This window comes from Hemitrygon akajei, chromosome 21 (assembly GCF_048418815.1).
Source record: "Hemitrygon akajei chromosome 21, sHemAka1.3, whole genome shotgun sequence".
NCBI classification, from domain to species: Eukaryota; Metazoa; Chordata; class Chondrichthyes; order Myliobatiformes; family Dasyatidae; genus Hemitrygon; species Hemitrygon akajei.
The window spans coordinates 20,918,249-20,932,415 of record NC_133144.1 but is presented as its reverse complement, the minus strand read 5'-3'; the positions used below and the strand labels follow the sequence as shown (position 1 = coordinate 20,932,415).

Genomic DNA, 14,167 nt, shown 5'->3' with positions numbered 1-14,167 from the left:
ACACAATACTCCAGGTGTGGTCTCACCAGGGCCCTGTACAACTGCAGAAGGACCTCTTTGCTCCTATACTCAACTCCCCTTGTTATGAAGGCCAACATGCCATTAGCTTTCTTCACTGCCTGCTGTACCTGCATGCTTACTTTCAGTGACTGATGAACAAGGGCACCTAGATCTCGTTGTACTTCCCCTTTTCCTAACGACACCATTCACATAGTAATCTGCCTTCCTGTTCTTACCACCAAAGTGGATAACCTCACATTTATCCACATTAAACTGCATCTGCCATGCATCTGCCCACTCACCCAACCTGTCCAAGTCACCCTGCATTCTCCTAACATCCTCCTCATATTTCACACTGCCACCCAGCTTTGTGTCATTTGCAAATTTGCTAATGTTACTTTTAATCCCTTCATCTAAATCATTAATGTATATTGTAAATAGCTGCAGTCCCAGCACCGAGCCTTGCGGTACCCCACTAGTCACTGCCTGTCATTCTGAAGAGGACCCGTTAATCCCTACTCTTTGTTTTCTGTCTGCCAATCAGTTTTCTATCCATGTTAATACCCTACCCCCAATACCATGTGCTCAAATTTTGCCCACTAATCTCCTATGTGGGACCTTATCAAAGGGTTTCTGGAAGTCCAGGTACACTACATCAACTGGCTCTCCCTTGTCCATTTTCATAGTTACATCCTCAAAAAAATCCAGAAGATTATTCAAGCATAATTTCCCCTTCGTAAATCCATGCTGACTCAGACCAATCCTGTTACTGCTAACCAAATGTGCCGCTATTTCATCTTTTATAATCGACTCCAGCATCTTCCCCACCACTGATGTCAGGCTAACTGGTCTATAATTCCCTGTTTTCTCTCTTCCTCCTTTCTTAAAAAAGTGGGATAACATTAGCTGCCCTCCAATCCTCAGGAACTGATCCTGAATCTATGGAACATTGGAAAATGATTACCAATGCGTCCACCATTTCTAGAGCCACCTCCTTAAGTACCCTGGGATGCAGACCATCAGGCCCTGGGGATTTATCAGCCTTCAGTCCCATCAGTCTACCCAACACCATTTTCTGCCTAATGTGAATTTCCTTCAGTTCCTCCGTTACTCTAGGTCCTCTGGCCACTATTACATCTGGGAGATTGTCTGTGTCTTCCCTAGTGAAGACAGAACCAAAGTACCTGTTCAACTCCTCTGCCATTTCCTTGTTCCCCATAATAAATTCACCCGTTTCTGCCTTCAAGGGCCCAACTTTGGTCTTAACTAATTTTTCCCTCTTCACATACCTAAAGAAGCTTTACTATCCTCCTTATATTCTTTGCTAGCTTACCTTCGTACCTCATCTTTTCTCACCGTATTGCCTTTTCAGTTATCTTCTGTTGCTCTTTAAAAGTTTCCCAATCCTCTGGCTTCCCACTCTTCTTTGCTATGTTCTTGCGGTATTTAATTTTTCCTTGTTCCCGGGAGTGTTTTTTTTCAAGCTGAAGTTTATCTGGCAATATTAAGCTGTGGGTCTGATTTTTGAGATGTGTAAATCACCTTCCGCTTGTGATTAAAAAATAAAATGTTGGAAACAGAGGGAATATCTGTGGAGATAGAAACAAAGGTACATGTTTCAGGTTGGCGAGAAAGTCAGAAAACCAGATCAAAGTTCAAAGTAAATTTACTATCAGAGTACGTATATGTTACCATATACAACCCTGAGATTCATTTTCTTATGGTCGTACTCAGTAAATCTATATAATAATAATCATAACAGAATGAATGAAAGATCGCTGAACTTGCGCATTAAATCAGTGTGCAGAAGACAATATCAAGAACATGAGGAAGAGTCCTTGAAAGTGAGTCCATAGGTTGTGGGATTGTCCCAATGATGGGGCAAGTAAAGTTGAGTGAAGCTATCTGGTTTGGTTTAAGAGCCTGATGGTTGAGGGGTAGTAACTGTTCCTGAGCCTGGTGGCAGCAGCAAAAAGAGCATGTCATGGGTGGTGGGGGTCCCAGATGGATACTGGCCGTGTCCACTACTTTTTGTAGGATTTTCCATTCAATCCATGTCCACTACTTTTTGTAGGATTTTCCTTACCAGGCTGTGATGCAGATAATCAATATACTTTCCACTACACATCTATAGACGTTTGTCAAAGTTTTAGATGTCATGTTGAATCTCCACAAACTCGTAAGGAAGTAGAGGCACTGCTGTACTTTGTTTGTAATTGCACATGCATACTGGGCCCTGGATAGGTCCGCCGAAATAATAACGCCAAGGAATTTAAAGTTGCTGACTCTCTCCACCTCTGATAGGACTGGCTCATGGACCTCTGGTTTCCTCTTCTTGAAGTCAATAATCAGCTCTTTGGTCTTGTTATGAGGTTATTGTTGTGGCACCACTCAGCCAGATTTTCAATCTCCCTCCTATATGCTGATTTATCACCATCTTCGAGTTGGTGTACAACGGTGGTGTCAGCAAATTTGAATTTGGCATTGAAGCTGTGCTTAGCCACACAGTCGTAATTATAAAGCGAGTAGAGCAGGGAGTGAAGCACACAGCCTTGTGCTGATATAGATTGTGGAGGAGATGTTGCTGCCAATTGAAATTGACTGGGGTCTGTAAAAGAGAAAATCCAGGTTCCTTGTTGCACAAAGAGGTATTGAGGCCGAAGTCTTGGAGATTTTGATTGGTTACTGATGGTACTAAATCAGAGGCTGCCCAAGCACAAATCTAGCATGTTTGCATTTCATTTATGATACAGATATTTCCTGATTAACTGCGGCTGCTGTTTCTGTCCACAGAACCTGAAAACAATGGAGGAAGATCATAGCCCAGCATCCGACACTGTGTCTCACCCCGGTGATGTGATAGAAAAGACCCGGAACTCTGGCACCTCTCAGTCAAAACCCAGGGGCATGAATACATACCCACCAGTATGTCGTTTCTATTCTCGTGGAAGGTACTGTCAGTTTGGCCGGAGGTGCCGATTTCTGCACGAGCATCAGGAGCAACGGATTGCTCCAAGTGTGCCTGAAAGCCAGAGCAGCGGAGCTGCTGAAAATATCCCTCAGTGCCAGAGTGGAGCAGAATGTCCTGCAGGCAGTGGCCTAGTCAGGTTTGCTGAGGACGCTGCCGCACAGGGACGAACTCGGTTTGGAACACCCAAGATGACGGGACCCAGAGAGAGAGCTAAAAGGCCGTGCCGTTACTTTCTGTCCGGCTATTGTGCGATGGAAGAGCGGTGCCGTTTTTGGCATCCTGAGCGGTTGCCTGCGTTGAGAGACCCTGTGGATCCCGAGCCCACCCGAATCAGTCTGAGACCTGGACCAGGGCCACTCATTCGACCTCCCTTGCCCCGGCCTGCTGTGGTCAAGGATGAAGTAAAGCTCAGCGAGCTGACCCAGGAGGTTGCCCGGCAGCTTCGAGAGACTGAAATCAACCAGCTGTTGAAACGCTTCCCAAAGGACCAGCTCATCATTCAGGAGAGTGAGGATGGGAAGCAGACTTTTTACCGCATTGTGGTGGAGCCTACAGACCCAGACTGGGTAAGTCATGGGGGACATGTAGAGCGAGACCCTATTGTCAGAATGAGCATACTGGAAATCCTATCATTCAGCTCAGAATAACTAATATCATACTGAGTGTACAGCACTGACATAGCTCAATGTCGTGGTCACAGGTTTCCTGTGAGTGTTCCGGTTTCCTCCCACATTCCAAAGACATACGGGTTAGGGCTAGTAAGTTGTGAGCATGCTATTTTGTCACAGGAAGCGTGGTGATACTTGCAGGCTGCCCAGCATAATACATGCTGATTTGATTTCACGCAACAACGCATTTTGCTCTGTTTCGATGTACGTGACAAATAGAGCCAAACTAAAGGTTCAAGATCTCATTTATTCTCATTCAACCATACACATGTATGCAGCCAAACGAGACAATACTCCTCTGGGACAAAGGTTCAAAACAGTCCATGTACATGTCATACAGCACATAAAATATTAATAGATAATAAAATAATATTCTGTAGATGTACAAGTTGCCATACAGTGCATATCCAACATACAGTTAAATATACAACAATATGATGCTACCGTCACTATCATAAATGATGCGTACTGGGTGGTAGCAGGGTGTTAAGAAGTCTCACAGCTGCTAGACTAAAACTAATTTGTTGCACTTTGGTCATTATTCCCTCCTTACTTATTCATCTTCTGGCCTCTCCCACAATTCTGAGATGTATTGGTTGGTAGGTTAGGTTAATTGATTATTGTAATTTGTTCCATGATAAAGCTAGGGTTAAATCGGGATTACTGGGTGATACGGCTCAAAGCTCCAATTCCACTCTGTATCTCGATAAAATAAAATGCATCAAAACCATTCACTTCAAGAGTCATAGAAATAGGCCATCATCCCATTGTTTTTCTCTAGCTTTTTAGTAAATAAATAGGATTAGACCCTCCTCCCTGCTGTTCCTTTGAAGCCATATAACTCTTTTCTCTTACGGTCCATCTTTGAGACTGGAATGGACTGTGAAGGAAGAGATGCTTCACTTGTGAATTCTTGGTCCTAGCCCATCCAGTGTAATCAGACATTTAAAAAGAATGCAGGTGCTGGAATTCTGAAATAAAAATGGGAAGCGCAGGAAGCATGTCATCTGTGTTCTTGTTTCAGGCCAACACACTGCTTAGTTCTTCAGATCTGACAAGGTGCCTTTGACCTGGAAGAATAGTTCAGTTTTTCTCTCTGAGTAAAATGGTGCCTGACCTACTGACTGTTTCTAGTGCTCTGTGATATCCCCATCTGTAGTGTATACAGTAGAGAATGTGTACTGTACTAGTGTGGTGGAGTGCAAAATTAAAAATCCAGGGCACATTAAATCTATATTAAAAGGATTCATAAGGTAGATGGACAAAATAGTCAATTTTTCAAAGTAGAGCTCTGCAATTCATTTGAGATCAGGAAGCTCTTGTTACACAAAGTGGTCACTTGGAGCTACAAGACTGTAGGATTTTTAGATTAGGTGAAAATATGGTGGGAAATAGAGCAAGGACAGGAGAAGTGGGTTTAAGGAACAGATCATCCCTGATCTCATTGGGCAGTGTGACAGGCTTGGAGGGGCTAAATTATTTCTTTTGCTTTTCTCTATGGCAGGTAACATTTACTGACATTAGGAGGAGAGAATCAAACCTTTCCCTAGTGCTTCTAAGGACAGTCACTTGCACTCGAGCTGAGTTCTATGAAATTAGCTTGCTGCAGTCTCTGACTGAGTGGCCTCTTATGGATAGTACTGTGGAGGATTTCACAACCAGGGGAATTACTATACTTGCCTGGCATCACTTGACAATAGGGCTGGTTTCAGTTTCAAACTACAGGGAAAAATTACTTGAGGTTGTTGAGAATAAGAAACAGCAGGGAGCTGGGTCGGAACCTATTTATTTACCAAAAAAAGCTAACCCCTCTCTGCCCAGCTGTTGAATACATTTTTGTATAATGTTTTTTTTTCTGAATGTTGTGTCCTGAATAGAGTTTACCTGTGATGTTGTTGCAAAGTTTTCCTCACTTGTGCGCTTGTGCACATGACACAAAGATTGTGTTTGACTTGGACGTTTCATTTCCTTGTGGAATATTGCAGTCAAGGCCAATGTTTAATGTCCATCCCCAACTTGAGAAGATGGCAAGCCCAGATCAATCCTCATTATAAGGTATCTTCTTTCAGGATTAGGGACCAGGCCCTTAGAGGTGCACCTTGTCATCAAATCCTGTTCCCACTGTTCCCTCTAATCTGGACTGCAGTCTACAATAGCAGAACCACTCAAGATGTTCATTGTTGACATCCTGTGTGACCCTAAGTGCATTCATATTGTCTTTGTCTCCCCCAGTTCTTTTGAACAATGCCTCCTGAGAGTTCTGCCTTCATAGTTTCATCTGTCTCTGCTATTAAATCTTGTTTTTTATTTATAAGTCCATTTTATGCTCTTTTCCATGTACCATTATGTTATCTACCTGTGCCAGCACAATATCAAGTACTGGGTTACTACCATTATAGAGTACATATGGGATGATGGTTACTCATTGCTGAACATAGCAAAGCCATCAGTTCCAGTTAGATCATCACTGACAGCTTATACTGTGGTGCTGACTTTAATACTATCTCTTGTGCTTTGTTTAGGCTAAGCCTGCTTGTGCAGGGTCTGAACTCTGCAACAATTGCTAACCTACCTTCTACACAGAATTACAAATTGTTTAAGTGTTGTTTAGGTCCACAACTTGTGTATACTTCTCAATACTATTTTCCAACGCTTTCTTTGACTGATCTTTGTCTCCATGCATCATCTAGATCAGGCAGCTTTCTAAAGCTGGTCTACCATCCCTATATAAGACCTACTATTGAGTTACATCATCTTACTCAGCATTGTCTTGTTGCAAGAATAATGAATCCTAATACTGGTTCATCTTTGGAGCCCTGTGCAAAGAATTTCCTCTAATCCTGCATCAGTCTGGTGAAGACTGGCCGTCAAAGGAGAGGTGAGAAAGTGACTTGTTATCAAGTTCAGGTTTATTGTCCCCACCCCCACCCATTCTCACCACATTCTACCAGAGCACCATCGAGAGTGTCCTGACCAGCTGCATCACTGTCTGCTATGCATCAAATTGCAGGACCCTGCAACAGACTACTGAAAACATCATCAGGGTCTCTCTCAGGACTCCATTCAGGACGCATATCAAAAGTGCTGTGTACGCAGTGCTTCCAGCATCGTCAATGACCCCTCGCATCTCTGACTTCCTTCCATCTGACAGAGGGTACCATAGCATAAGGACCAGAACTGTCAGGCTGGGTAAAAGCATCTTCCCGCAGGCTGTTAGACTTCTTTCCATCCTGCTACCCAACACATATAAACACCCTGTTTGAATGCCCTGCTGACACCTCCCCCCCGAACTCCCCAACTTATAGGCACTCAAGTCCTCCACTGGTCACTTTTCATCTTTTATTGATGCCGTTTCACATTTTTATACAACTGCTTATTTTATTATAATAGTGCCAGTAACATTATACTGTCTTACATAAATGTGCGCCACACCCTTTGTCAACCTGTCAATCTTCAGGCCATGCCCCACTCGAGGACTTGTGCAAATATTATTTTGTGACCATATGTGCTGGATCATAACTATGTGCTGTCTGTGACTGAATATACTTTGTTTTGCACCTTGGTCCCAGAGGAACAATGTTCCATTTAGCTGTATACATGGGTATGGTTGAATGACGATAACTTGAACTTGATAACAAGCCACTTTCTCACCTGTCCGTTGGTGGCCACTCTTCAGCTATACGTTCTTCTGTAAATATTCTAAAATAGCACTGGTTTCAAGGATTGTCTGAAGTCTGACACTTTCACATTTTCTCACAAACAAGAAAATCTGTAGATGCTAGAAATCAAAGCAACACACACAAAATGCTGGAGGAACTCAGCAGGCCAGGCAGCATTTTGTGGGTGTTTATTTCACATTTTCTGATTTCTTTTCCCATTAACCTACTCTAGGGTGGCATTCATCTCCTCCCCATCCCCACCTACATAAACAGCCTTTAGTTTTTCTCTGAATGAACTGCATAATTTTTTTTTGCTGTCCGTGGCCAACCCCTGACATTGCAATGTTGATTCTCATTTTCTTTCTCTCTTGCAGCCTTTTGACTTGAAGGAGATGGACATACAGATTTGTTTCCCAGACAATTATCCTTTGGAGGTAAGAGGCAATACTCCCAATGGCACGTAATGCAGGCTTTCACAGTCAAGAGCTATGTTCTGTATGTGCTTTAGGGCATTATTTTACATTAAAGACAAGTTGTGGCTGAGCACATCAATCTACGAGACAGACATATTGTGCATTATTTTTGGAAGAACATAAGTAAGACAAATCCTATCCTACAGTCAGTAAGATCAAAGCTGATCTTGTTCATGGTGATCTACCTGCATAATGTTATCTTTCTCAGTGAGAGGGTTCATAACCGTGTATGGTGCAGGAATTGAAGCGGAAGCACATTCAAGTGATGGCTTATTTTTCTGAGGGGATTGCATTATGTTACGATAAACTGTCAGCAGAAGTTCACTCTACTCCATGTATGTCCCAGACATTAAGGGAACTATGCCTGCGGTTCCTACCTTGTTGAAAAATGAATTTACTAAACCTGTATTGAATTTTTTGAAGTAGTTACGAGGAATGTTGACGAGGGTAAGGCAGTGGATGTAGTCTATATGGACTTCAGCAGGGCCTTTGACAAAGTTCCACATGGAAGGTTAGTTAAGAAGGTTCAGTCGTTAGGTATTAATGCTGGAGCAATAAAATAGATAGTGATTTTGATGCATATCATATTTTTTTACTGAGTTAAGTATTGTATGTAATTAGTTTTGCTACAACAAGTGTATGGGACATTGGAAGAAAAAAGTTGAATTTCCCCATGGGGATGAATAAAGTATCTATCTATCTATCTAACAGTGGCTAGATGGGAGATGCCAGAGAGTAGTGGTGGATAATTGTTTATCGGGATGGAGGCCGGTGACTAGCGGGGTGCCTCAGGGATCTGTTTTGGGCCCAATGTTGTTTGTAATATACATAAATGATCTGGATGATGGGGTGGTAAATTGGATTAGTAAGTATGCTGATGATACTAAGGTAGGAGGTGTTGTGGATAATGAGGTGGGTTTTCAAAGCTTGCAGGGAGATTTATGCCGGTTAGAAGAATGGGCTGAATGTTGGCAGATGGAGTTTAATGCTGAGAAGTGTGAGGTTCTACATTTTGGCAGGAATAATCCAAATAGAACATACAGGGTAAATGGTAGGGCATTGAGGAATGCAGTGGAACAGAGAGATCTAGGAATAACAGTGCATAGTTCCCTGAAGGTGGAGTCTCATGTAGATAGGGTGGTGAAGAAGGCTTTTGGAACGCTGGCCTTTATAAATCAGAGCATTGAGTACAGAAGTTGGGATGTAATGTTAAAATTGTACAAGGCATTGGTAAGGCCAAATTTGGAATATTGTGTACAGTTCTGGTCACCGAATTATAGGAAAGATATCAATAAATTAGAGAGAGTGCAGAGACGATTTACTAGGATGTTACCTGGGTTTCAGCACTTAAGTTACAGAGAAAGATTGAACAAGTTAGGTCTCTTCATTGGAGTGTAGAAGGTTGAGGGTGGATTTGATCGAGGTATTTAAAATTTTGAGAGGGATAGATAGAGTTGACGTGAATAGGCTGTTTCCATTGAGAGTAGGGGAGATTCAAACGAGAGGACATGATTTGAGAGTTAGGGGGCAAAAGTTTAAGGAAACACAAGGGGGTATTTCTTTACTCAGAGAGTGATAGCTGTGTGGAATGAGCTTCCTGTAGAAGTAGTAGAGGCCAGTTCAGCTGTGTCATTTAAGGTAAAATTGGATAGGTATATGGACAGGAAAGGAGTGGAGGGTTATGGGCTGAGTGCGGGTAGGTGGGACTAGGTGAGATTAAGAGTTCGGCACGGACTAAGAGGGCCGGAATGGCTTGTTTCCGTGCTGTGATTGTTATATGGTTATATGTATTGTTTTCCCTTTGTCCTGTCTCAAATACAGTGGAATGTTACTTCCGCATTTTATTTCTTCTCTTATTCAAAGGTGTTTACTTTGGATATCCCTGAGGATCAGGATCTGCCAGCATCCATGGGGAGGTAAGGGGAAATGATGATAAACATTGAACCATTGGAAACGGTTTATCTCTGGCTTTAGACTGAAAAATCTAATGCTTCTTTCGTTCAAGCCTGTCCTACTTTCCAAAGATGAAAGACCTTGTTTATTTTGACTACTAAACCCTTCTGTGTTTCATCACAACTTAACAAGAAAAGAACTTGCATTTATATGTGGATAAATGATGCAGGGGTATGGGACAAAGAAAACTCAGAACATTTGAAGAACAGTATCTGTGGAACAAAAAAAGAGCTTGCCAATGTTTTGGGTCAAGACCAGTTCTGGTCCCATTCTATCTTCCAAGATTTTAACAACAACCCCAAGTGATGCTATGCTTTAACTTAAATAAAAGCTGGAAACACTCAGCAGCTCAGACAAATTCTGTGAAACGAGACGGATTTAATGTTTTGTGTCTGTTACCTCTCATCCAACGTGATATGTTGATTATGTTTCTCTTTCCACAGACGCTGCCTGACTTGCCTAGTAGCCAGCATTTTATTTTCATTTCAGATTTCCAGTATCTACATTTTTTTTAAAAATCATCTGTATTTTAGCTCTTTAATCTGAAAAGGTTTGAGCTGATAATTCTGGGAACGTTATTCTTCTGTCAGGACAATTCATTCAAGAATTGAACATACTATTTTCTTATTCCCTGATCAACATATATTTCAGGCTGTGATTGGCTTTGCAAACTGAGAGTGGCACAACTCCTTTGTTTCCAAAAAATAGAATGGGCTACTCATATGTCCAGGCTCAGACTTGTTGCTTATATCTTCTACATTCCCATTTGAGATGTTTGGGGAGATTTGGATATTGAAATAATTTTCCAGGATTGGGAAGGTTGTTGGTCTTTTCTCGTAACTTGAGTTTCAAATTGCAGCTTTGGGACATTTTTTTAAAATTTTTCCTTCTAATTTAGTAGCTAATGTTCCCTTTTCTTTCTGTAGTGTTTTTTTTTTTGGGGGGGTGGGGGTGTTGCACCCAGTGGTAGCCGGTGATTAACCACTCTGTTTTACAAATCCTTGTTGACATTTGAAGCTCTAGTGACATGAAGTGTGGATGGGAGCTGTGAATAGAGAAGAGAAAGGTGGAGAATGAGCAGCACTGGGTTTGCATTGCATGTTGGAGGATAATTGAGCAGCAATTTTTGTATGTCTGGTGTTGAGTCATTTTTCTCCTTTTCCTCAGCTTTGTGCTGCTTGAGTCACTGCCTTGTTCCCAGTCAATAGTGTCCAGTGGTGATTGGCCCAGAGTCACCTTCCCTATTAACTGCATCACTCTAAAAACCTTTCTGACCATTACTTGATTCTCTGTGAGTGCTGAAGGAGTCCAAGTGCATCTCATACTTGCTGAGAATAAAAGCTAAAGGTTCTCTATCTCAGAAGGTTTGGAGGCCTGACCATTAAGGATAAATTTTTGAAAGATTGGGAAACCAAGGGTTATGGGAAGAGAAGATGAGTAGAATAAATCAGCTATGATCTTGTTAAATGATAGAGAATGTTTGAAGGGCAAGATGGCCCATTCGTGCTCCTATATATGGTGTTCAGAGTCTTAGTTTCTTCAGGGGAATATATTTTCACCAATTGTTTTTACTTCTTTGTAGCTAATGATATTGAAATACTTTCTGTGGGTTATGTATAGAAGTAACAGCAACTGTGTAGTGCGGAAGGGATTCTGCATCACTTTAATCCAATGCCATTTGTATCACTGAAGGCTTTAATGGTTCTGTTTCTTTATGCAGCATAGTCATTGGTCAATAAAAGTCGGTCAGGAAACATTTCCTGGCATGAGATGCACATCAGCCTTTAGAAGAGCAGCAAGACCTTTATCCCAAAAAGAAAGCAGAAGCTTACCAAAAGAATGACTGATATAGGCAAAAAAAATTCCCATCCTAACCCCTTCTCTTCCATTAGTGGAAATGTGAACTAAGTGGTGTTTATACTCTTGGTGGCCACGTTTTCTGGTACAGGAGTGGAACCCAGTGTAGCCCATCCAGTTCAAGGTTCCACGTGTTGTGCAATAAGAGATGCTCTTTTGCACACCACTGTTGTAACGTGGTTATTTGAGTTACCATCGCCTTCTCGTCAGCTTGAACCTGTTTGGCCATTCTCTGTTCACATCTCATTAACAAGGCACTTTTGACCACAGAACTACTAGTCACAAGATGAAGGGTTTCGGCCCAAAACGTCGTCACTACCTCCTCCCATAGATGCTGTCTGGCCTGCTGAGTTCTGCCAGCATTTTGTGTTTTTATTTATTTCCAGCATCTGCAGATTCACTTGTGTGCTGATGTTTTTGTTTGTTTTGTTTTCCACACCATTTTCTGCAAACTCTAGAACATATTGTGTGTGAAAATCCAAGGGGATCAGCAGTTTCTGAGATACTCAAACCACCCTGTTTGGTACCAATAATCATTCCACTGTCAAAGTCACTTAGATCACATTTCTTCCCCATTCTGATGTTTGGTCTGAACAATAACTGAACCTCTTGACCATGTCTGCATGCTTTTATGCATCGAGTTGCTGCCACACGATTGGCTGATTGGATATTTGTATTAAGAGCAGATGTACACTGAGTGTGCAGTAAATCCACATTCTGATTTTTTTTTTGGAAGTACAAAAGGAGTTGGCATCTCATCGGGATCTCTCTTCCTGCCATTACGGACATTTACACTACACGCTGCATCCACAAAGCAAACAGCATTATGAAGGACCCCACGCTTCCCTTATACAAACTCTTCTCCCTTCTGCCGTCTGGGAAAAGACACCGAAGCATTCGGGCTCTCACGACCAGACTATGAAACAGTTTCTTCCCCCAAGCTATCAGACTCCTCAATACCCAGAGCCTGGACTGACACCTTACTGCCCTAGTGTCTTGTTTATTAATTATTGTAATGCCTGCACTGTTTTGTGCACTTTATGTAGTCCTGGGTAGGTCTGTAGTCTAGTGTAGTTTTTTTGTGTTTTTTTACGTAGTTCAGTCTAGTTTTTGTACTGTTTCATGTAACACCATGATCCTGAAAAACGTTCTCTCATTTTTACTGTGTATTGTACCAGCAGTTATGGTCGGAGTGACAATAAAAAGTGACTTGACTTGACTTGAAATTCACTGGGTTTATTAGAAGAAATGTACTTTTGTTTTACTATCTTAAAAAGAGAAAAGAACTAAAAGTGTGTATGTGATAATAGTCTGGAAAATCTATCAGTCCAGCATCAACAAGACCCAAATCTGCTGCATTAATGGAGCTTTTCTTTGGTCTTCATTTCTCAGGTGGTTGTTCATTTTCACTTAAAGTGCTAGTTTTGAAGATTTTTCTGTAATTTCACAAGGTTACACTCCATCCTCTCTACTTCAGGCACGTGTGTAATGCTTCAGAGGAATGGCTTCAGGCTAAACATGCCACCAATCGGCTTACGGGAAAACTAGAGCTATTATTTCGTCCTTACCTGCGGTGGCTAGATCGCAACCTGGAGAAGCTGTTCATTGAGGGAGCCAGAAAGGTAAAGCCAAGTTAACCTGATAAAGAAAATTTTACATCTGATGGTAACAAGGTAAGGCACTTAAGAGTCATAAAACACTATAGCACAGAAACAGGCCTTTCTGCCTAATACCATCAACCTGCACCTAAACCATAGTCCTCTCATCCATATACTTATCCAAACTTCTCTTGAGCGTTGAAATGGAATCCTCATCCACTACTTCTGCTGGCAGCTCATTCCACAATCACACCACCTTCTGAGTGAAGAAGTTCCCCCTCATTTTCCCCTTAAGAGTTCTATTTCAGCCACAACCCATGACCTCTAGTTGTAGTCTCTCCCAACTTCAGTGGAAAAAGTCTGCTTGCATTTGCCCTATCTATACCCCTCATAATTTTGTGCATCTCTATCAACTTTCCCTTCATTCTCCTACACGCTTGAGAAGATACAAGGGGGGAAAAAAGAAGTAAAACACTTGTGGGCCAGTCTGTTCTGTGTTTCACTGTGTTAGAACAGTCTATTCCTTGCTGTCAGTGTGTCCCATGGCTAAGTGGTGTTTGTCAAACTGTACACTGAAAGGAATTCTGCAGAATAAATTGCTCCTGCTCTGTGTACTACAACATAACCGACTGAACTCATGTCTTCTGTTTCTTCTACTTGTTTGCTGCAGAACCAGTGCTGAGAGTTGTAACTACAGGGGCTATCAAGCCATCTGAAAGAATATGTATGTCAATTCATTACTAGAATCAGAGTCATGTTTATAATTACTGGCATGTGTCGTGAAATTTGTTAACTTAGCAGCAGCAGTACAATGCAATACGTGATAATATAGAAAGAAAAAGTAAGTCAATTACAGTAGTGAAAAACAGAAATAATATTTTTTTAAAACTGAGGTAGTGTTCATGGGTCCACTGTCCATTTAGGAATCGGATGACAGAGTGGAATAAGCTGTTCCTGAATCACTGTATGTGTGCCTTCAGACTGTGTA

At 41.8% G+C, this 14,167-nt stretch overlaps 1 protein-coding gene across 3 annotated transcripts in view; it reads left to right on the top strand.

Annotated features, from left to right (window-relative positions):
- The window catches only part of LOC140714144 (uncharacterized), a 47,257-nt gene that overhangs the window by 2,776 nt on the left and 30,314 nt on the right, over positions 1–14,167 (top strand). For all 3 annotated transcript variants that reach the window (XM_073024972.1, XM_073024970.1, XM_073024971.1), the window contains exons 2-5: positions 2,794–3,537; positions 7,673–7,732; positions 9,635–9,687; positions 13,059–13,203. In XM_073024972.1, coding sequence (XP_072881073.1) covers positions 2,806–3,537; positions 7,673–7,732; positions 9,635–9,687; positions 13,059–13,203 — 990 coding nt within the window. In that variant the 5' untranslated portion in view covers positions 2,794–2,805. The remainder of the gene's footprint in view (positions 1–2,793; positions 3,538–7,672; positions 7,733–9,634; positions 9,688–13,058; positions 13,204–14,167) is intronic.